The following is a 24,532-nucleotide window of genomic DNA, read 5'->3' as shown; positions in this document are numbered from 1 at the left end:
TTTTCCTTTTTTTCTTTTTAGTTTTTTATTGGTTTTTACCTTTATGTTAGCTTATTTTTCAGTTTTTTCCTTTTTTTTAGTTTTTTTTATTTTTTATTTTTTTTAGTTTTTTACCTTTTTTTAGTTTTTTTTAGTTTTTTTAGTTTTTTTAGTTTTTTAGCTTTTTTACTTTTTTAATTAGTTTTTAGTTTTTTGTAGTTTTTGCCTTTTTTTAGTTTTTTCAGTTTTTTTTTTAGTTTTTTATTGGTTTTTACCTTTATTTTAGCTTATTTTTCAGTTTTTTCCTTTTATTTAGTTTTTTTTAGTTTTAGTTTTTTTAGTTTTTTACCTTTTTTTAGTTTTTTTAGTTTTTTTAGTTTTTTAGCTTTTTTATTTTTTTTATTAGTTTTTAGTTTTTTTTTGTAGTTTTTGCCTTTTTTTAGTTTTTTCAGTTTTGAACGTCACCTGATCCAGTTTTTTCAGGTGACGTCACCTGATCCACGATCCACAGATCCACAGACAACTTATTTTTATATATATAGATAGTTTTTTTTTTTTACTTATGTCCTGGTCGTCATTTATACTCCCTGTGTCCCGGTGCTTTGTTGATTGCTAATCGAACATTCCTTTTGTCCTGGTCGCTTTCTCTTTGAGTTTCGTCATTTATTTTTTTCTTTTTTAGTTCTTTTAGTTTTTACCTTTTTTAGTTTTTTTTAGTTTTTTAGATGAAATTTTTTTTAGTTTTTTCCTTTTTTTCTTTTTAGTTTTTATTGGTTTTTACCTTTATTTTAGCTTATTTTTCAGTTTTTTCCTTTTTTTTAGTTTTTTTTATTTTTTATTTTTTTTAGTTTTTTACTTTTTTTTTGGTTTTTTAGTTTTTTTAGTTTTTTAGCTTTTTTACTTTTTTATTAGTTTTTAGTTTTTTTTGTAGTTTTGCCTTTTTTTAGTTTTTTCAGTTTTTTTTTTAGTTTTTTATTGGTTTTTACCTATATTTTAGCTTATTTTTCAGTTTTTTCCTTTTTTTTTAGTTTTTTTTAGTTTTTAGTTTTTTAGTTTTTTACCTTTTTTTAGTTTTTTTAGTTTTTTTAGTTTTTTAGCTTTTTTATTTTTTTTATTAGTTTTTAGTTTTTTTTGTAGTTTTTGCCTTTTTTTAGTTTTTTTAGTTTTTTAGCTTTTTTATTAGTTTTTAGTTTTTTTTGTAGTTTTTGCCTTTTTTTAGTTTTTTTAGTTTTTTAGCTTTTTTATTTTTTTATTAGTTTTTAGTTTTTTTTGTAGTTTTTGCCTTTTTTTAGTTTTTTCAGTTTTGACGTCACCTGATCCAGTTTTTTCAGGTGACGTCACCTGATCCATCCACAGACAGAGAGACAACTTATTTTTATATATATAGATATATATATATATATCTATATATATAAAAATAAGTTGTCTGTGGATGGATGGATGGATGGATGTGTGGATGGATGTGTCAGGTGACGTCACCTGAAAAAACTGGATTAGGTGACGTCAAAACTGAAAAAACTAAAAAAAGGCAAAAACTACAAAAAAAACTAAAACTAATAAAAAAAATAAAAAAGCTAAAAACTAAAAAAACTATAAAGGTAAAAACCAATAAAAAACTAAAAAAAAAACTGAAAAAACTAAAAAAAGGCAAAAACTACAAAAAAAAACTAAAAACTAATAAAAAAAGTAAAAAAGCTAAAAAACTAAAAAAACTAAAAAAACTAAAAAAAGGTAAAAAACTAAAAAAAATAAAAAAAACTAAAAAAAGGAAAAAACTGAAAAATAAGCTAAAATAAAGGTAAAAACCAATAAAAAACTAAAAAAAAAAAGGAAAAAACTAATAAATGACGACACTCAAAGAGAAAGCGACCAGGACAAAAAACTAAAAAAAAGGCAAAAACTACAAAAAAACTAAAAACTAATAAAAAAAATAAAAAAGCTAAAAAACTAAAAAAACTAAAAAAAGGTAAAAAACTAAAAAAACTAAAAACTAAAAAAAAACTAAAAAAGGTAAAAACTAAAAGAACTAAAAAAGAAAAAAATAAATGACGACACTCAAAGAGAAAGCGACCAGGACAAAAGGAATGTTCGATTAGCAATCAACAAAGCACCGGGACACAGGGAGTATAAATGACGACCAGGACACAAGTAAAAAAAAAAATTAACAAAACTAAAAAGAAGGTAAAAACTACAAAAAAACTAAAAAGAAAAAAAAACTAAAAACTAATAAAAAAACTAAAAAATCTAAAAATCTAAATAAACTAAAAAAGAAAAAAAAAGGAAAAAAATAAAGGAGAAAAACAAAACTAAAAAACGAATGTATATACAGACCGGTACACCGGGATACAAATGACGACCGGGACACAGGGAATATAAATAACGACCGGGACACAGGGACACAACTACAACGGGGACACCGGGGAAACAGGGGGATATAAATGACGACCGGGACAAAAAAACTAAAAAGAAATAAAAACTAAAAACTAATAATAAAAACTAAAAAATCTAAAAATCTAAATAAGCTAAAAAAGAAAAAAAAAGGAAAAAAATAAAGGAGAAAAACAAAACTAAAAAACGAATGTATATACAGACCGGGACACCGGGATACAAATGATGACCGGGACCCGGGACACAGGGAATATAAATGACGACCGGGACACAGGGACACAACTACAACGGGGACACCGGGGGAAACAGGGGGATAACCTGACAATCTATTTATATGCAAAGACAATGGGACAGCAAAGAATGTTGTATATTCGCAAGTTTTACGTAGTTAAAACCATATATATATATATATATCTATATTCACAGGTGGGACATAGGGACACAACTACAATGGCGCGTAACTATTATGGCGCGTAACGACTTACGCGCGCGGGGGGGCTTGGGGGGGGCGCGAAGCGCCCCCACCAACTAGGTGTTGGGGTGGCGCGAAGCGCCACCCCAACAGCTAGTATCTATCTATATATATAAAAATAAGTTGTCTGTATGTGGATGTGTGGATGGATGTGTGGATGGATGTGTCAGGTGACGTCACCTGAAAAAACTGGATTAGGTGACGTCAAAACTGAAAAAACTAAAAAAAGGCAAAAACTACAAAAAAAAAACTAAAAACTAATAAAAAAAATAAAAAAGCTAAAAAACTAAAAAAACTATAAAGGTAAAAACCAATAAAAAACTAAAAAAAAAACTGAAAAAACTAAAAAAAGGCAAAAACTACAAAAAAAAACTAAAAACTAATAAAAAAAGTAAAAAAGCTAAAAAACTAAAAAAACTAAAAAAACTAAAAAAAGGTAAAAAAATAAAAAAATAAAAAATAAAAAAAAACTAAAAAAAAGGAAAAAACTGAAAAATAAGCTAAAATAAAGGTAAAAACCAATAAAAAACTAAAAAAAAAAAGGAAAAAACTAATAAATGACGACACTCAAAGAGAAAGCGACCAGGACAAAAAACTAAAAAAAAAGGCAAAAACTACAAAAAAACTAAAAACTAATAAAAAAAATAAAAAAGCTAAAAAACTAAAAAAACTAAAAAAAGGTAAAAAACTAAAAAAACTAAAAACTAAAAAAAAACTAAAAAAGGTAAAAACTAAAAGAACTAAAAAAGAAAAAAATAAATGACGACACTCAAAGAGAAAGCGACCAGGACAAAAGGAATGTTCGATTAGCAATCAACAAAGCACCGGGACACAGGGAGTATAAATGACGACCAGGACACAAGTAAAAAAAAAAATTAACAAAACTAAAAAGAAGGTAAAAACTACAAAAAAACTAAAAAGAAAAAAAAACTAAAAACTAATAAAAAAACTAAAAAATCTAAAAATCTAAATAAACTAAAAAAGAAAAAAAAAGGAAAAAAATAAAGGAGAAAAACAAAACTAAAAAACGAATGTATATACAGACCGGTACACCGGGATACAAATGACGACCGGGACACAGGGAATATAAATAACGACCGGGACACAGGGACACAACTACAACGGGGACACCGGGGGAAACAGGGGGATATAAATGACGACCGGGACAAAAAAACTAAAAAGAAATAAAAACTAAAAACTAATAAAAAAAACTAAAAAATCTAAAAATCTAAATAAGCTAAAAAAGAAAAAAAAAGGAAAAAAATAAAGGAGAAAAACAAAACTAAAAAACGAATGTATATACAGACCGGGACACCGGGATACAAATGATGACCGGGACGCGGGACACAGGGAATATAAATGACGACCGGGACACAGGGACACAACTACAACGGGGACACCGGGGGAAACAGGGGGATAACCTGACAATCTATTTATATGCAAAGACAATGGGACAGCAAAGAATGTTGTATATTCGCAAGTTTTACGTAGTTAAAACCATATATATATATATATATCTATATTCACAGGTGGGACATAGGGACACAACTACAATGGCGCGTAACTATTATGGCGCGTAACGACTTACGCGCGCGGGGGGGCTTGGGGGGGGCGCGAAGCGCCCCCACCAACTAGGTGTTGGGGTGGCGCGAAGCGCCACCCCAACAGCTAGTATATATATATATATATATATATATATATATATATATATATATATATATATATATCTATATATATAAAAATAAGTTGTCTGTCCGTTACGCCAGATTATATCTTCTATATATATAAAAGAAAACAAACTAGAATGCAAAAACTGGAAATTGCATAAATATTTCGAAATATTTTGACAATAGATTAAAGTAATTCGAAAAAGAAAAATGGTAAAAAACTAAAAAAAAACTAAAAAGAAAAAACTAAAAAAAAATTAAAAATTAAAAAAAGAAAAAAAAGAAAAAACCTAAAAAGAAAAAACGTAAAAAAATAAAAAAGATAAAAAACTAAAAAAAAAAACTAAAAAAACTAAAAAAAGAAAAAACTAAAAAAAAAACTGGGAATTGCACAAATATTTCAATATATTTTGAAAATAGATTAAAGTAATTCGAAAACCTTAAAACAGACACCCCAAATTTTGATGTTTAATTTAAATTGTTGGAGCTTTAGCATGCTTGGCACGTAAAGATTTTTCCAAGTGTCAATGTTAGAATGAACATTGAGAAATTGAAGAAAACAAATCAATAAAAAGAAGAAACTAAAAAAAGAAAAAACTAAAAAAGAAAAAAAACTAAAGAAGAAACTGTATCTATATATATAAAAATCTATATATATAAAAATAAGTTGTCTGTCTTTTATGTCTGTTACACTATGTCTGTTACGCCAGATTATATCTTATCTATATATAAAAATAAGTTGTATGTATTTTTGTACTGAGGGTTTGCACATGACGTCTGAAAAATAAAGAAGAAAAAGAAAACTGAAAAAAATGGTAAAAAACTAAAAAAAACTAAAAAATTAAAAAAAGAAAAACTTATAAAGAAAAAATGTAAAAAAAAAATAAAAAAATAAAAAGGTAAAAACTAAAAAGAAAAAAAACTAAAAAAAGCCAAACAACTAAAAAAAGAAAAAAAACTAAAAAAAAAAACTGGGAATTGCACAAATATTTCAATATATTTTGACAAAAGATTAAGGTAACTCGAAGACATTAAAACAGATACCCAAAATTTTGAGGTTTATTATAAATTGTTAGAGCTTTAGCTTGCTTGGCACGTAAAGATTTTTCCAAGTGTCAATGTTAGAATGAACATTGACAAATTTAAGAAAACAAATCAATAAAAAGAAGAAACTTAAAAAAGAAAAACTAAAAAAGAAAAAAAACTAAGAAAAAAAAAACTAAAAAAGAAAAAAAACTGAAATGAAACTGTATCTATATATCTATATAAATGGCGACCGGGACACTCAAAGAGAAATTACAGACTGGGATACCGGGACACAAATGACGACCGGGACACAGGGAATATAAATGACGACCTGGACACAGGGACACAACTACAACGGGGATGCCGGGGGCACAGGGGGATACATAAATGACGACGGGGACACAGGGAATGTTCGATTAGCAATCACCATCAACAAAGCTCAAGGGCAATCGTTAGAAAAATGCGGTATAGATGTGAATACGGATTGTTTTCCCATGGACAATTATTATGTTGCATGTTCAAGAGTTGGTAAACCTGACAATCTATTTATATGGACAGACAATAGGACAGCAAAGAATGCTGTATTTTCGCAAGTTTTATGTAGTTTAATATATATATATATATATATCTATATATATAAAAATAAGTTGTCTGTGTGTGGATCTGTGGATCAGGTGACGTCACACTAAATTATTTCACACTAATACAAAAGAAGAAAAAAACTGAAAAAGGAAAAAACTACAAAAAAAACTAAAAAGAAAAAAAAAAACTAAAAAAGCTAAAAAACTAAAAAAAACTAAAAAAAGGTAAAAATCTAATAACTAAAAAAAAACTGAAAAAAATAAAAAAAAACTAAAAACTAATAAAAAAACTAAAAAATCTAAAAATCTAAATAAACTAAAAAAGAAAAAAAAGAAAAAAGGAAAAAAATAAAGGAGAAAAACAAAACTAAAAAACGAATGTATATACAGACCGGGACACCGGGATACAAATGACGACCGGGACACAGGGAATATAAATGACGACCGGGACACAGGGACACAACTACAATGGGGACGTCGGGGGGCACAGGGGGATATAAATGACGACCGGGACACCGGGACACAAGGAATATAAATGACGCCCGGGACACTTAAAGAGAAATCACAGACTGGAACACCGGGACACAAATGACGACCGGGACACAGGGAATATAAATGACGACCGGGACACAGGGACATAACTACAAAGGGGACGCCGGGGTGCACAGGGGGATATATAAATGACGATGGCGACTCAGGGAATGGTCGATTAGCAATCACCATCAACAAAGCTCAAGGGCAATCATTAGAATCATGAGGTATAGATCTGAATACGGATTGTTTTCCCATGGACCATTATATGTTGCATGTTCAAGAGTCGGTAAACCTGAAAATCTATTTGAAAAAACATATGAAAAAACATATATATATATATATATATATATATATATATATATATATATATATATATATATATATATATATATATATACTAGCTGTTGGGGTGGCGCTTCGCGCCACCCCAACACCTAGTTGGTGGGGGCGCTTCGCGCCCCCCCCAAGCCCCCCCGCGCGCGTAAGTCGTTACGCGCCATAATAGTTACGCGCCATTGTAGTTGTGTCCCTATGTCCCACCTGTGAATATAGATAGATATATATATATGGTTTTAACTACGTAAAACTTGCGAATATACAACATTCTTTGCTGTCCCATTGTCTTTGCATATAAATAGATTGTCAGGTTTACCGACTCTTGAACATGCAACATATAATGGTCCATGGGAAAACAATCTGTATTCAGATCTATACCTCATGATTCTAATGATTGCCCTTGAGCTTTGTTGATGGTGATTGCTAATCGACCATTCCCTGTCCCGGTGTCCCGGTCGTCATTTACATCCCCCTGTTTCCCCCGGTGTCCCCGTTGTAGTTGTGTCCCTGTGTCCCGGTCGTCATTTATATTCCCTGTGTCCCGGGTCCCGGTCGTCATTTGTATCCCGGTGTCCCGGTCTGTATATACATTCGTTTTTTAGTTTTGTTTTTCTCCTTTATTTTTTTCCTTTTTTTTTCTTTTTTAGCTTATTTAGATTTTTAGATTTTTTAGTTTTTTTATTAGTTTTTAGTTTTTTTTTCTTTTTAGTTTTTTTGTCCCGGTCGTCATTTATATCCCCCTGTTTCCCCCGGTGTCCCCGTTGTAGTTGTGTCCCTGTGTCCCGGTCGTCATTTATATTCCCTGTGTCCTGGTCGTCATTTGTATCCCGGTGTACCGGAGTTGTGTCCCTGTGTCCCGTTCGTCATTTATATTCCCTGTGTCCCGGGTCCCGGTCGTCATTTGTATCCCGGTGTCCCGGTCTGTATATACATTCGTTTTTTAGTTTTGTTTTTCTCCTTTATTTTTTTCCTTTTTTTTTCTTTTTTAGCTTATTTAGATTTTTAGATTTTTTAGTTTTTTTATTAGTTTTTAGTTTTTTTTTCTTTTTAGTTTTTTTGTCCCGGTCGTCATTTATATCCCCCTGTTTCCCCCGGGTCGTCATTTATACTCCCTGTGTCCCGGTGCTTTGTTGATTGCTAATCGAACATTCCTTTTGTCCTGGTCGCTTTCTCTTTGAGTGTCGTCATTTATTTTTTTCTTTTTTAGTTCTTTTAGTTTTTACCTTTTTTATTTTTTTTTAGTTTTTAGTTTTTTTAGTTTTTTACCTTTTTTTAGTTTTTTTAGTTTTTTTTAGTTTTTTAGCTTTTTTATTTTTTTTATTAGTTTTTAGTTTTTTTGTAGTTTTTGCCTTTTTTTTAGTTTTTTTAGTTTTTTAGCTTTTTTATTAGTTTTTAGTTTTTTTTGTAGTTTTTGCCTTTTTTTAGTTTTTTTAGTTTTTTAGCTTTTTTATTTTTTTTATTAGTTTTTAGTTTTTTTTGTAGTTTTTGCCTTTTTTTTCTCTTTGAGTGTCGTCATTTATTAGTTTTTTCCTTTTTTTTTTTAGTTTTTTATTGGTTTTTACCTTTATTTTAGCTTATTTTTCAGTTTTTTCCTTTTTTTTAGTTTTTTTTATTTTTTATTTTTTTAGTTTTTTACCTTTTTTTAGTTTTTTTAGTTTTTTAGCTTTTTTACTTTTTTTATTAGTTTTTAGTTTTTTTTGTAGTTTTTGCCTTTTTTTAGTTTTTTCAGTTTTTTTTTTAGTTTTTTATTGGTTTTTACCTTTATAGTTTTTTTAGTTTTTTAGCTTTTTTATTTTTTTTATTAGTTTTTAGTTTTTTTTGTAGTTTTTGCCTTTTTTTAGTTTTTTCAGTTTTGACGTCACCTGATCCAGTTTTTTCAGGTGACGTCACCTGACACATCCATCCACACATCCATCCATCCATCCATCCACAGACAACTTATTTTTATATATATAGATATATATATATATATATATATATATATATATATATATATATATATATTCACAGGTGGGACATAGGGACACAACTACAATGGCGCGTAACTAATATGGCGCGTAACGACTTACGCGCGCGGGGGGGCTTGGGGGGGGCGCGAAGCGCCCCCACCAACTAGGTGTTGGGGTGGCGCGAAGCGCCACCCCAACAGCTAGTATATATATATATATACTAGCTGTTGGGGTGGCGCTTGGCGCCACCCCAACACCTAGTTGGTGGGGGCGCTTCGCGCCCCCCCCAAGCCCCCCCGCGCGCGTAAGTCGTTACGCGCCATAATAGTTACGCGCCATTGTAGTTGTGTCCCTATGTCCCACCTGTGAATATAGATAGATAGATATATATATATATATATATATATATATATATATATATATATATATATATATATATATATATATATATATATATATATATATATATATGGTTTTAACTACGTAAAACTTGCGAATATACAACATTCTTTGCTGTCCCATTGTCTTTGCATATAAATAGATTGTCAGGTTTACCGACTCTTGAACATGCAACATATAATGGTCCATGGGAAAACAATCTGTATTCAGATCTATACCTCATGATTCTAATGATTGCCCTTGAGCTTTGTTGATGGTGATTGCTAATCGACCATTCCCTGTCCCGGTGTCCCGGTCGTCATTTACATCCCCCTGTTTCCCCCGGTGTCCCCGTTGTAGTTGTGTCCCTGTGTCCCGGTCGTCATTTATATTCCCTGTGTCCCGGTCGTCATTTGTATCCCGGTGTACCGGTCTGTATATACATTCGTTTTTTAGTTTTGTTTTTCTCCTTTATTTTTTTCCTTTTTTTTCTTTTTTAGCTTATTTAGATTTTTAGATTTTTTAGTTTTTTTATTAGTTTTTAGTTTTTTTTTCTTTTTAGTTTTTTTGTCCCGGTCGTCATTTATATCCCCTGTTTCCCCCGGTGTCCCCGTTGTAGTTGTGTCCCTGTGTCCCGGTCGTCATTTATATTCCCTGTGTCCCGGTCGTCATTTGTATCCCGGTGTACCGGTCTGTATATACATTCGTTTTTTAGTTTTGTTTTTCTCCTTTATTTTTTTCTTTTGTTTTTCTTTTTTAGTTTATTTAGATTTTTAGATTTTTTAGTTTTTTTATTAGTTTTTAGTTTTTTTTTCTTTTTAGTTTTTTTGTAGTTTTTAACTTCTTTTTAGTTTTGTTAATTTTTTTTTTTACTTATGTCCTGGTCGTCATTTATACTCCCTGTGTCCCGGTGCTTTGTTGATTGCTAATCGAACATTCCTTTTGTCCTGGTCGCTTTCTCTTTGAGTGTCGTCATTTATTTTTTTCTTTTTTAGTTCTTTTAGTTTTTACCTTTTTTAGTTTTTTTTAGTTTTTTAGATGAAAATTTTGTTTAGTTTTTTCCTTTTTTTCTTTTTAGTTTTTTATTGGTTTTTACCTTTATTTTAGCTTATTTTTCAGTTTTTTCCTTTTTTTTAGTTTTTTTTATTTTTTATTTTTTTTAGTTTTTTACCTTTTTTTAGTTTTTTTAGTTTTTTTAGTTTTTTAGCTTTTTTACTTTTTTTTATTAGTTTTTAGTTTTTTTTGTAGTTTTTGCCTTTTTTTAGTTTTTTCAGTTTTTTTTTTGTTTTTTATTGGTTTTTACCTTTATTTTAGCTTATTTTTCAGTTTTTTCCTTTTTTTTAGTTTTTTTAGTTTTTAGTTTTTTTCGTTTTTTACCTTTTTTTAGTTTTTTTTAGTTTTTTTAGTTTTTTAGCTTTTTTATTTTTTTTATTAGTTTTTAGTTTTTTTGTAGTTTTTGCCTTTTTTTAGTTTTTTTAGTTTTTTAGCTTTTTTATTAGTTTTTAGTTTTTTTTGTAGTTTTTGCCTTTTTTTAGTTTTTTTAGTTTTTTAGCTTTTTTATTTTTTTTATTAGTTTTTAGTTTTTTTTGTAGTTTTTGCCTTTTTTAGTTTTTTCAGTTTTGACGTCACCTGATCCAGTTTTTTCAGGTGACGTCACCTGATCCATCCACAGACAGACAGACAGACAACTTATTTTATATATATAGAAGATATATATATATATATATATTTATATATATATATATATACATATTTATCTATTTTCACAGGTGGAAAACAGCGACACGAACTACAATGGCGCGTAACGACTTACGCCAACACCAACAGCTAGTTGGTGGGGGCGATTCGTGCGGGGGCGCTTCGTGAAAAACAGCTGGACTTCGTTCATGTACCGGAAATGAAAGAGTTCGCCAAACAGCTTCAGAACTGCTTATTTATTTTCCAGCCTGATATTGCATGATTTCATCAACATCACTGATTTCTAACTGCAAGCCAAAAAGTACCATGTAGCTGCATTTGGTGACGGCTTCGGAGACAATGTAATAATTCAATATATAACACATATATCTACTCTCTTTAAACGAGTAACTTTGTATTTTCTTTTCTTGCTTTTACCAACGTATAATCAATATCCTTAAAGTAAAGAATTATTTCTGTTTGTCGTGAAATCTGAAACAGTTTAGCACAACTGCTCAGTTTGAGCACATATTTTTTAATGTTAATTCATAATTGCCATGGCATTTCAGCTTTAGTTTGAAGCTTGAAGATATAAGTCAAATTTTTTTTTGTCCAAGATAAATTCAATGAATGAAGAAGCCTCTGATCATGCGATCATTTTTGCAAATGAGACCCATCAGTCAAATCTGTTAAAAACGGACTATACTGAAACTGAACTATCGAATACAATTGTCTCATCAGCTGAAGAAACCACCAGACAAAAAGGAGAGGACGCAGAAAATCAGAAGAATGAAACATCTTTTCAAAATGATGAGAAACGATCTATAAGCAATAATCTTATGAGACACCTAATAGTTCAAACTAGTAAAAACCAGACGATCCACACCGGTGAAAAACCATTCAAATGTGACATTTGTAAGCACAGCTCTAATTGGAAGAATGCTCTTGCCATACACATGAGCACCCACACAGGTGAAAAGCCATTCAAATGTGATGTATGTAAACACAATTTTAATCAGAAGAGTAAGCTTGCCATACACATGAGAACCCACACCGGGGAAATGCCATTCAAATGTGATGTATGCAAGCGCACTTTTAATCAGAAGGGTAATCTTCCCATACACATGAGAACCCACACCGGGGAAAAGCCATTTAAGTGTGATGTATGCAAGCACAGTTTTAATCAGAAGGGTAATCTTGCCATACACATGAGAACACACACCGGGGAAAAGCCATTCAAGTGTGACGTATGTAAGTACAGCTCTAAATGGAAGAATGCTCTTGCCATACACATGAGAACCCAAACCGGGGAAAAGCCATTCAAGTGTGACATATGTAAGTACCGCTCTAAATGGAAGAATTCTCTTGCCATACACATGAGAACCTACACCGGTGAAAAGCCATTCAAGTGTGATGCATGCGAGCGCAGTTTTAATCAGAAGAGTAATCTTGTGAGACACATGAGATCGCACACCGGGGAAAAGCCATTCAAGTGTGACGTATGTAAGTACAGCTCTAAATGGAAGAATGCTCTTGCCATACACATGAGAACCCACACCGGTGAAAAGCCATTCAAGTGTGATGCATGCGAGTGCAGTTTTAATCAGAAGAGTAATCTTGCCAGACACATGAGAATCCACTCTTGCCATGCACATGAGAACCAACACCGATGAAAAGCCATTCAAGTGTGACATATGCAAACAAAGTTTTTATCGGAAGAATGCTCTTGCTATGCACATGAGAACCCTCGCCAGTGAAAAGCCATTCAACTGTGACGTAGGTAAGCACAGTTTTATTTGGGACAAGAATCTTGCCATGCACTTGAGAACCCACACCGATGAAAAGCCATTCAAGTGTGATGCATGCAAGCGCAGTTTTAATCAGAAGAGCAATCTTGCCATACACATGAGAACCTACCCTTGCCATACATATGAGAACCCACACCGGTGAAAAGACATTCAAGTGTAATATATGCAAGCGCGGTTTTAATCAGACGAGTAATCTAGCCATACACATGAGAACCCATGCTGGGGAAAAGCCATTCAAGTGTGATGCATGTAAGCACAGTTCTAATTAGAAGAATGCTCTTGCCATAGATATGAGAACCCACACTCGTTAAAAGCCATTCAAGTGTAACGTATGCAAGCTCCACCCCAACAGCTAGTAATCTATATACATAAAAATAAGTTGTCTGTCTGTTATGTCTGTTACACTATGTCTGTTACGCCAGATTATATCTTATAAATATATATAAAAATAAGTTGTATGTATTTTTTTGTTGAGGGTTTGCATATGATGTCTGAAAAATAAAGAAGAAAAAGCAAACTGAAAAAATAAAAATGGTAAAAAACTAAAAAAAAACTAAAAAGAAAAAACTAAAAAAAAATGAAAAATAAAAAAAAATAAAAAAAGATAAAACCTAAAAAGAAAAAATGTAAAAAAAAATAAAAAGGTAAAAAACTAAAAAGAAAAAAAACCTAAAAAAAAGAAAAAACTAAAAAAAAACTGGGAATTGCATAAATATTTCAATATATTTTGACAAAAGATTAAAGTAATTCGAAAACCTTAAAACAGATACCCAAAATGTTGAGGTTTATTATAAATTGTTGGAGCTTTAGCTTGCTTGGCACATAAAGATTTTTCCATGTGTCAATGTTAGAATGAATATTGACAAATTGAAGAAAACAAATCAATAAAAAGAAGAAACTTAAAAAAGAAAAACTAAAAAAGAAAAAAACTAAGAAAAGAAAAAACTAAAAAAGAAAAAAAACTGAAAAAGAAACTGTATCTATATATAGACTAGCTGTTGGGGTGGCGCTTTGCGCCACCCCAACAACTAGTTGGAGGGGCGCTTCGCGCCCCCCCAAGCCCCCCCGCGCGCGTAAGTCGTTACGCGCCATATTAGTTACGCGCTATTGTAGTTGTGTCCCTGTGTCCCACCTGTGAATATAGATAGATTTATATATGTGTTTCAAACTACGTAAAAATTGCGAATATACAACATTCTTGGCTTTCCCATTGTCTGTCCATATACAAAGCCGTATGTACTAATAATGACGTCATATGCAAACGCTCTTTTTACAAACAAACAAACATGCATACACACAACTCGTTTTTATATAGATAGATAGATACAATACAAATTAACTGCGTAAAACCTGCGAATATACAACATTCTTCGCTGTCCAATTGTCGTTGCATATAAATAAATTGTCAGGTTTACCGACCCTCGAACATGCAACGTACAATTGTCCATGGGAAAAACAATCAGTATTGAGAACTATACCACATTTTTCTAATGATTGACCTTGAGCTTTGTTAATGGTGATTGCAAATGCTAATCGAATTGGGAATTGCAATCTTTTAAATTGAAAATGCAGATCCGTTGGAATCATGGGAATGCGAGGAATAAGAACAGCCTCACCCTCAAAAGGCCCTGTCAAGATTGTGGCCTCTATTAGGTTTTCCATTGTTTTTTTTACGGCAAGTCGCGTGCCATTGCAAAGCTTTGGTGGGTTGATATTTCTTAAAAGTATTATTGGTACGCCTATTTTTAGTTGTAGCACGTGTGGTGGAAACCCCGAAAGATCCACGAAATTTAAAAAGTCAGATGGATAATTAACCGCTTCATTTGGTTCCAAAACTGTGTCGACTGACTTGTAAAGGACTGCCTGGTCTCGAATCTTGGTCAAAACAATATTGTTGATTTCGTGGACGTCTATATTTTTGGGTGCGAGAATCGCTCTTTCACTTAGCCATTTATTATTTTTATAATTTTTTAGAATATTCGGAAATACTTTTCAATCAATTCATTTTTGGACGTCACTAAATTACAGAAATCAGCAGGTAGTTGTATACGTCCTGAAATTGAGTCTACTGGGAGCTTTCCGTTTCCCATTGCCAGCAATTGATCTGAAAATGTTTGACCAGAGTCATCGTTTTGCAATCGGACACGCACATTTGTAGTTAATTTTAATGTTTTTACGTGTGCCCATAAATTAGAATTTTTCAGGCAAGCATTCATTTCGTCTGCAGGAGTTGATCTAGGTATTATAGGTAATGTTTGCGTGAAATATCCCGCAAGCAATATTAATGTGCTAGGGTTTCGACTTCCCTCGCAAATCTTTCAAGCATTGATCCAGAGCCACGAGTGATTTTTTGTGTGCCATTGTGCACTCATCCCAAATAATAAGTTTGCATTGCTGCAATACTTTACCCATCCCAGATGATTTGGAAATATTGCACGTGGGAGTTTCTGTAGAATGCAAGTTCAGAGGCAATTTCAAAGCGGAATGAGCAGTTCTTCCACCAGGCAGCAATGTTGCGGCTATTCCAGACGACGCAATTGCCAACGCTATATCATTTTTTGATCGAATTGATGCCAGAATCAGTTTTATCACAAACGTTTTACCAGTACCTCCTGGCGCATCCAAAAAGAAAATTTCTCCAACGTTGTTATCGACACAATGCATTATCGTATCATAAATGTCTTTTTGTTCCAACGTTAACTTGGAAATGTTATTTTGTACATACGACAATAGATCACTCGTACTGTAACTTTGTTCACGATCCAATTCTACACATGTCGAAACAGCAGCGATACGGTTAGGTGAAGGCATTCCCAAATCCTGAAGAGGTTTGTTTGCCATACGTACGCACAAATCTTCTATAACAACTAAAGTGTAGTTATAAATTTCTGATGTAAAATCAAAAGTCATATCTGACGTCTCTAACTGTTTTCGATGGAGTATATCTTCGGACATTTTTGACTTATATTTTTCCCATAACTCTGTAGGAGCTGATGGAGAGCAAGTTGTTAAAATGATGCCAAACAATGCACGAATTTGACTTGGGTTTGACGTTTCGCACGCGTCATTGATGCAGTTATCCCAGTGTTGGTCATTCTCCAATAAATTCAGAGCTTGGCATGCACTACGGTAAGTGTCATGTATAGTACCATTTACAGTCCTCAAATACTCAAAGGATGTCGGACCGGGCACATTCACCAAAAGCAGGCGTAGAAAGAAGCATTCATGTTGATTGGGGTGAACGGTGTAGAGTCTTCCTAACGTGGTATCTTTGAAGATGGTAGGTTGGCCGTCGACTGACTTACCCTGTTTTAGACGTTCAAATACTTTATTTTTAGAATTCCACGTGTAATACGAAGGCACTTCAGTATACAGCAGATTTTTTGCAAAAGAATCATTTTTGCAAAGCGAAAAGAAAGCGGTTAACTTTGTATCCGGTGGATTCAGGGCTCTTTGTTGCACGTTGGTTTCCGAGAAATAAACATGTTGACCATTCTGTAAATGTACCGCTAAGTGAACAACAGCTGGACTACGTTCATGTATCGGAAATGAAAGAATTCGCCTAACAGCTTCATTACTGCTTATGTATCTTCCAGCCTGATATTGTACGATTTCGTCGATATCCTTGATTTCGGGCTGCAAGCCAAAAACTGCCATGTCACTGCCTTTGTTGACGTATTTACATATGTATTTGATTGCCTTTACGGAGTTACAGTATTCAACGTTTATGTGTGCATTAAATGTTTTTGATAATAATGGAGAATATGGAACAACCCACTGGTTATTTACTTCGATGGTGGTACCGTTACGCTTCTTTATTATTGCTGTTTTACCGCCATCTTCAGTAGATCTTCTTCTATATTTTGGGTAACCATCATTGCCAGTAATTGTGTTGGATACTAAAAGTCAAGGATATTGCTTTGTACACCTTCCTTTGGCCATGCTTGGTGAATTTTCGTTCAGTGCACCGCAAGGTCCATGTATCATATTTTCTACAATAATATCATGTAACCCCTTATCGACATTTTCATCAGGTATTTCAGCGGAAATCACATCATCAATTTCATTCGAAGTAATTTTTTTATGTAGCCAGATCAGTATATGTGCGTATGGCAAACCTCGTTTTTGCCATTCCACTGAGTACATCCAGCATCGCACTGACCCAAATACTTCAAGTTTTACTATGTAGTTTATCAGTGATTTCAACTTTTGCCGGAAGACACGGGCCGTAATGTCATGTCTATGAACCGCCGATTGTCCTTGAAGTAAAAGCTGCAGTATCTCGTCCCAAGATTGATTACATGTAAATATAATAAATAAATCTGGACGACCATAGTGACGAACATACGCAATAGCATCTTGAGTATATTCATGCATGTGACGGGGACTGCTAGCATATGACGAAGGTAAAATTGTTAATCTTCCAACGTTTGTGATATTACCGTCATTTATAACTGCATCTCGCAAAAGAATGTATTGTTCAGAGCGAAGCTTGGTTTGATTCAGGCGGATATATAGTAAACGTTCTGATTCAATTTTAGCATACATATCAACGACGAATTGGTGAAACAATTCACGGCATTTTAAAATATAATTTTCTTCATCCTCCCGAATCATTAGTCTATAGGAATAATAGGAAGGACATAAGTAAAAAAAAAAACTAACAAAACTAAAAAGAAGGTAAAAACTACAAAAAAACTAAAAAGAAAAAAAAAACTATAATAAATAAATCTGGACGACCATAGTGACGAACATACGCAATAGCATCTTGAGTATATTCATGCATGTGACGGGGACTGCTAGCATATGACGAAGGTAAAATTGTTAATCTTCCAACGTTTGTGATATTACCGTCATTTATAACTGCATCTCGCAAAAGAATGTATTGTTCAGAGCGAAGCTTGGTTTGATTCAGGCGGATATATAGTAAACGTTCTGATTCAATTTTAGCATACATATCAACGACGAATTGGTGAAACAATTCACGGCATTTTAAAATATAATTTTCTTCATCCTCCCGAATCATTAGTCTATAGGAATAATAGGAAGGACATAAGTAAAAAAAACGATAGGGCTGCTAGCATATGGATAAGGACTGCTAGCATATGACGAAGGTAAAATTGTTAATCTTCCAACGTTTGTGATATTACCGTCATTTATAACTGCATCTCGCAAAAGAATGTATTGTTCAGAGCGAAGCTTGGTTTGATTCAGGCGGATATATAGTAAACGTTCTGATTCAATTTTAGCATACATATCAACGACGAATTGGTGAAACAATTCACGGCATTTTAAAATATAATTTTCTTCATCCTCGTCATTTGTATCCCGGTGTACCGGTCTGTATATACATTCGTTTTTTAGTTTTGTTTTTCTCCTTTATTTTTTTCCTTTTTTTTTCTTTTTTTTATACTCCCTGTGTCCCGGTGCTTTGTTGATTGCTAATCGAACATTCCTTTTGTCCTGGTCGCTTTCTCTTTGAGTGTCGTCATTTATTTTTTTCTTTTTTAGTTCTTTTAGTTTTTACCTTTTTTAGTTTTTTTTAGTTTTTAGTTTTTTTAGTTTTTTACCTTTTTTTAGTTTTTTTAGTTTTTTTAGTTTTTTAGCTTTTTTATTTTTTTTATTAGTTTTTAGTTTTTTTGTAGTTTTTGCCTTTTTTTTAGTTTTTTTAGTTTTTTAGCTTTTTTATTAGTTTTTAGTTTTTTTTGTAGTTTTTGCCTTTTTTTAGTTTTTTTTAGTTTTTTAGCTTTTTTATTTTTTTTATTAGTTTTTAGTTTTTTTTGTAGTTTTTGCCTTTTTTTCTCTTTGAGTGTCGTCATTTATTAGTTTTTGCCTTTTTTTCTCTTTGAGTGTCGTCATTTATTAGTTTTTTCCTTTTTTTTTTTAGTTTTTTATTGGTTTTTACCTTTATTTTAGCTTATTTTTCAGTTTTTTTCCTTTTTTTTAGTTTTTTTTTATTTTTTATTTTTTTTAGTTTTTTACCTTTTTTTAGTTTTTTTAGTTTTTTTAGTTTTTTAGCTTTTTTACTTTTTTTATTAGTTTTTAGTTTTTTTTTGTAGTTTTTGCCTTTTTTTAGTTTTTTCAGTTTTTTTTTAGTTTTTTTTTGTAGTTTTTGCCTTTTTTTAGTTTTTTTAGTTTTTTAGCTTTTTTATTTTTTTTATTAGTTTTTAGTTTTTTTTGTAGTTTTTGCCTTTTTTAGTTTTTTCAGTTTTGACGTCACCTGATCCAGTTTTTTCAGGTGACGTCACCTGACACATCCATCCACACATCCATCCACAACTTATTTTTATATATATAAACTTGAAATATATATATATATATATATATATATATATATATATATATATATATATATATATATATATATATATATATATATCTATATATATAAAAATAAGTTGTGGATGGATGTGTGGATGGATGTGTCAGGTGACGTCACCTGAAAAAACTGGATCAGGTGACGTCAAAACTGAAAAAACTAAAAAAGGCAAAAACTACAAAAAAAACTAAAAACTAATAAAAAAAATAAAAAACTAAAAAAACTAAAAAAAGGCAAAAACTACAAAAAAAAACTAAAAAAAAACTGAAAAAACTAAAAAAAGGCAAAAACTACAAAAAAAAACTAAAAACTAATAAAAAAAGTAAAAAAGCTAAAAAACTAAAAAAACTAAAAAAACTAAAAAAAGGTAAAAAACTAAAAAAAATAAAAAATAAAAAAAAACTAAAAAAAAGGAAAAAACTGAAAAATAAGCTAAAATAAAGGTAAAAACCAATAAAAAACTAAAAAAAAAAAGGAAAAAACTAATAAATGACGACACTCAAAGAGAAAAAAAGGCAAAAACTAATAAATGACGACACTCAAAGAGAAAAAAAGGCAAAAACTACAAAAAAAACTAAAAACTAATAAAAAAAATAAAAAAGCTAAAAAACTAAAAAAAAACTAAAAAAAGGCAAAAACTACAAAAAAAACTAAAAACTAATAAAAAAGCTAAAAAACTAAAAAAACTAAAAAAAGGCAAAAACTACAAAAAAACTAAAAACTAATAAAAAAAATAAAAAAGCTAAAAAACTAAAAAAACTAAAAAAACTAAAAAAAGGTAAAAAACTAAAAAAACTAAAAACTAAAAAAAACTAAAAAAGGTAAAAACTAAAAGAACTAAAAAAGAAAAAAATAAATGACGACACTCAAAGAGAAAGCGACCAGGACAAAAGGAATGTTCGATTAGCAATCAACAAAGCACCGGGACACAGGGAGTATAAAAAAAAGAAAAAAAAAGGAAAAAAATAAAGGAGAAAAACAAAACTAAAAAACGAATGTATATACAGACCGGTACACCGGGATACAAATGACGACCGGGACACAGGGAATATAAATGACGACCGGGACACAGGGACACAACTACAACGGGGACACCGGGGGAAACAGGGGGATATAAATGACGACCGGGACAAAAAAACTAAAAAGAAAAAAAAACTAAAAACTAATAAAAAAACTAAAAAATCTAAAAATCTAAATAAGCTAAAAAAGAAAAAAAAAGGAAAAAAATAAAGGAGAAAAACAAAACTAAAAAACGAATGTATATACAGACCGGGACACCGGGATACAAATGACGACCGGGACCCGGGACACAGGGAATATAAATGACGACCGGGACACAGGGACACAACTACAACGGGGACACCGGGGGAAACAGGGGGATGTAAATGACGACCGGGACACCGGGACAGGGAATGGTCGATTAGCAATCACCATCAACAAAGCTCAAGGGCAATCATTAGAATCATGAGGTATAGATCTGAATACAGATTGTTTTCCCATGGACCATTATATGTTGCATGTTCAAGAGTCGGTAAACCTGACAATCTATTTATATGCAAAGACAATGGGACAGCAAAGAATGTTGTATATTCGCAAGTTTTACGTAGTTAAAACCATATATATATATCTATCTATATTCACAGGTGGGACATAGGGACACAACTACAATGGCGCGTAACTATTATGGCGCGTAACGACTTACGCGCGCGGGGGGGCTTGGGGGGGGCGCGAAGCGCCCCCACCAACTAGGTGTTGGGGTGGCGCGAAGCGCCACCCCAACAGCTAGTATATATATATATATATATATATGGTTTTAACTACGTAAAACTTGCGAATATACAACATTCTTTGCTTTCCCATTGTCTTTGCATATAAATAGATTGTCAGGTTTACCGACTCTTGAACATGCAACATATAATGGTCCATGGGAAAACAATCTGTATTCAGATCTATACCTCATGATTCTAATGATTGCCCTTGAGCTTTGTTGATGGTGATTGCTAATCGACCATTCCCTGTCCCGGTGTCCCGGTCGTCATTTACATCCCAGTTTTTTTGTCCCGGTCGTCATTTATATCCCCCTGTTTCCCCCGGTGTCCCCGTTGTAGTTGTGTCCCTGTGTCCCGGTCGTCATTTATATTCCCTGTGTCCCGGTCGTCATTTGTATCCCGGTGTACCGGTCTGTATATACATTCGTTTTTTAGTTTTGTTTTTCTCCTTTATTTTTTTCCTTTTTTTCTCTTTTTTAGTTTATTTAGATTTTTAGATTTTTTAGTTTTTTTTATTAGTTTTTAGTTTTTTTTTCTTTTTAGTTTTTTTGTAGTTTTTACCTTCTTTTTAGTTTTGTTAATTTTTTTTTTTTACTTATGTCCTGGTCATCATTTATACTCCCTGTGTCCCGGTGCTTTGTTGATTGCTAATCGAACATTCCTTTTGTCCTGGTCGCTTTCTCTTTGAGCGTCGTCATTTATTTTTTTCTTTTTTAGTTCTTTTAGTTTTTACCTTTTTTAGTTTTTTTTAGTTTTTTAGATGAAAATTTTTTTTAGTTTTTTCCTTTTTTTCTTTTTAGTTTTTTATTGGTTTTTACCTTTATGTTAGCTTATTTTTCAGTTTTTTCCTTTTTTTTTCGTTTTTTTTATTTTTTATTTTTTTTAGTTTTTTACATTTTTTTAGTTTTTTTAGTTTTTTTAGTTTTTTTAGTTTTTTAGCTTTTTTACTTTTTTTATTAGTTTTTAGTTTTTTTGTAGTTTTTGCCTTTTTTTAGTTTTTTCAGTTTTTTTTTTAGTTTTTTATTGGTTTTTACCTTTATTTTAGCTTATTTTTCAGTTTTTTCCTTTTTTTAGTTTTTTTTAGTTTTTAGTTTTTTTAGTTTTTTACCTTTTTTTAGTTTTTTTAGTTTTTTAGTTTTTTAGCTTTTTTATTTCTTTTATTAGTTTTTAGTTTTTTTTGTAGTTTTTGCCTTTTTTTTAGTTTTTTTAGTTTTTTAGCTTTTTTATTAGTTTTTAGTTTTTTTTGTAGTTTTTGCCTTTTTTTAGTTTTTTTAGTTTTTTAGCTTTTTTATTTTTTTTATTAGTTTTTAGTTTTTTTTGTAGTTTTTGCCTTTTTTTAGTTTTTTCAGTTTTGACGTCACCTGATCCAGTTTTTTCAGGTGACGTCACCTGATCCACGATCCACAGATCCACAGACAACTTATTTTTATATATATAGATAGTTTTTTTTTTTTACTTATGTCCTGGTCGTCATTTATACTCCCTGTGTCCCGGTGCTTTGTTGATTGCTAATCGAACATTCCTTTTGTCCTGGTCGCTTTCTCTTTGAGTGTCGTCATTTATTTTTTTCTTTTTTAGTTCTTTTAGTTTTTCCCTTTTTTAGTTTTTTTTAGTTTTTTAGATGAAAATTTTTTTTAGTTTTTTCCTTTTTTTCTTTTTAGTTTTTTATTGGTTTTTACCTTTATTTTAGCTTATTTTTCAGTTTTTTCCTTTTTTTATTTTTTTTTATTTTTATTTTTTTTAGTTTTTTACCTTTTTTTAGTTTTTTTAGTTTTTTAGCTTTTTTACTTTTTTTTATTAGTTTTTAGTTTTTTTTTGTAGTTTTTGCCTTTTTTTAGTTTTTTCAGTTTTTTTTTTAGTTTTTTATTGGTTTTTACCTTTATTTTAGCTTATTTTTCAGTTTTTTCCTTTTTTTTTAGTTTTTTTTAGTTTTTAGTTTTTTTAGTTTTTTACCTTTTTTTAGTTTTTTTAGTTTTTTTAGTTTTTTAGCTTTTTTATTTTTTTTATTAGTTTTTAGTTTTTTTTGTAGTTTTTGCCTTTTTTTAGTTTTTTTAGTTTTTTAGCTTTTTTATTAGTTTTTAGTTTTTTTTGTAGTTTTTGCCTTTTTTTAGTTTTTTTAGTTTTTTAGCTTTTTTATTTTTTTTATTAGTTTTTAGTTTTTTTTGTAGTTTTTGCCTTTTTTTAGTTTTTTCAGTTTTGACGTCACCTGATCCAGTTTTTTCAGGTGACGTCACCTGATCCATCCATCCACAGACAGACAACTTATTTTTATATATATAGAAGATAGATAGATATCTATATATATAAAAATAAGTTGTCTGTCTGTGTGTCTGTCTGTGGATCAGGTGACGTCATGTTTCTGTGTCGACTGACGTCATGAAGTTAGTTGTCGTCATTTTTGCTATGACGGTGACGTCATTAATGGTATTTAAGACATTTGTTCACGGAAAAATGTTTAATTGTAAAATGACTGAAGAACCTACAATGGCAACAGCCGAGGAAGCTGCTCAAAGAGTTTATGCCAAAAAACTTGCTGCTGATAGAAAAAGTAAGAAAAGAAAGCGTTCCAAGGAATCACAAGAACAGAAAGAAAAAAGGCTTGCGGCTAAAGAACGCAAAACCGCGCAGTTAGATGAAAATCCACCTGGACAGCGAAAGTCAAAACATATCAAAACTGAAAATGATAGCGATGATGATTGGGTTTGGGATTTTGACTTGGATAAGGTCATCAATGCCTACCAGATTTAAGTTAAAAAAACAAAGGTTCGTCATAGTGACGCTGAAAAATAAAGAAGAAAAAGAAAACTGAAAAAAGAAAAAAGGTAAAAAACTAAAAAAAAACTAAAAAGAAAAAACACTCAAAGAGAAATTAAAGACCGGGACACAAATGACGACCGAGACAGAGGGAATATAAGTGACGACCGGGAACCTCAAAGAGAAATTACAGACTGGAACACCCGGACACAAATCATGACCGGGACACAGGGAATATAAATGACGACCGGGACACAGGGACACAACTACAACGGGGACGCCGGGGGCACAGGCGGGATATATAAATGACGACCGGGACACAGGGATTGTTCGAATAGAAATTACAGACCGGGACACCGGGACACAAATGAAGACCGGGACACCGGGACACAGGGAATATAAATGACGACCGGGACACTCAAAGAGAAATTACAAACTGGGACACCGGGACACAAATGACGACCGGGACACAGGGAATATAAATGATGACCGGAACACAGGGACACATCATTAGAATAATGAGGTATAGATCTGAATACGGATTGTTTTTCCCATGGACAATTATATGTTGCATGTTCAAGAGTCAGTAAACCTGACAATCTATTTATATGCACAGACAATGGGACAGCTAAGAATGTTGTATATTCGCATGTTTTACGTAGTTAAAAACATATATTTAGATCTATCTCTATTCACAGGTGGGACACAGGGACACAACTACAATGGCGCGTAACTAATATGGCGCGTAACGACTTACGCGCGCGGGGGGGCTTGGGGGGGTGCGAAGCGCCCCACCAACAAGGTGATGGGGTGGCGCGAAGCGCCACCCCAACAGCTAGTATATATATATATATTTAAATAAGTTGTATATATGTAGGTTTGTTTGTTTGTGGGT

The 24,532-nt window shown here is 31.7% G+C and overlaps 2 protein-coding genes across 2 annotated transcripts in view; both read left to right on the top strand.

Annotated features, from left to right (window-relative positions):
* Positions 1-24,532, top strand: part of LOC136026181 (large ribosomal subunit protein uL16m-like) — a 235,760-nt gene that overhangs the window by 53,707 nt on the left and 157,521 nt on the right. The window lies entirely within an intron of this gene.
* Positions 11,608-16,323, top strand: LOC136026180 (zinc finger protein 239-like). The gene has a single exon (XM_065702502.1). It carries the CDS (start codon positions 11,614-11,616, stop codon positions 12,658-12,660), a length of 1,047 nt encoding a protein of 348 aa, XP_065558574.1. The 5' UTR covers positions 11,608-11,613; the 3' UTR covers positions 12,661-16,323.

The sequence above is a fragment of the Artemia franciscana genome, chromosome 4 (genome assembly GCF_032884065.1).
Source record: "Artemia franciscana chromosome 4, ASM3288406v1, whole genome shotgun sequence".
NCBI lineage: Eukaryota > Metazoa > Arthropoda > Branchiopoda > Anostraca > Artemiidae > Artemia > Artemia franciscana.
The sequence above is the reverse complement of the archived record's forward strand: the minus strand, read 5'-3'. Positions and strand labels throughout refer to the sequence as shown.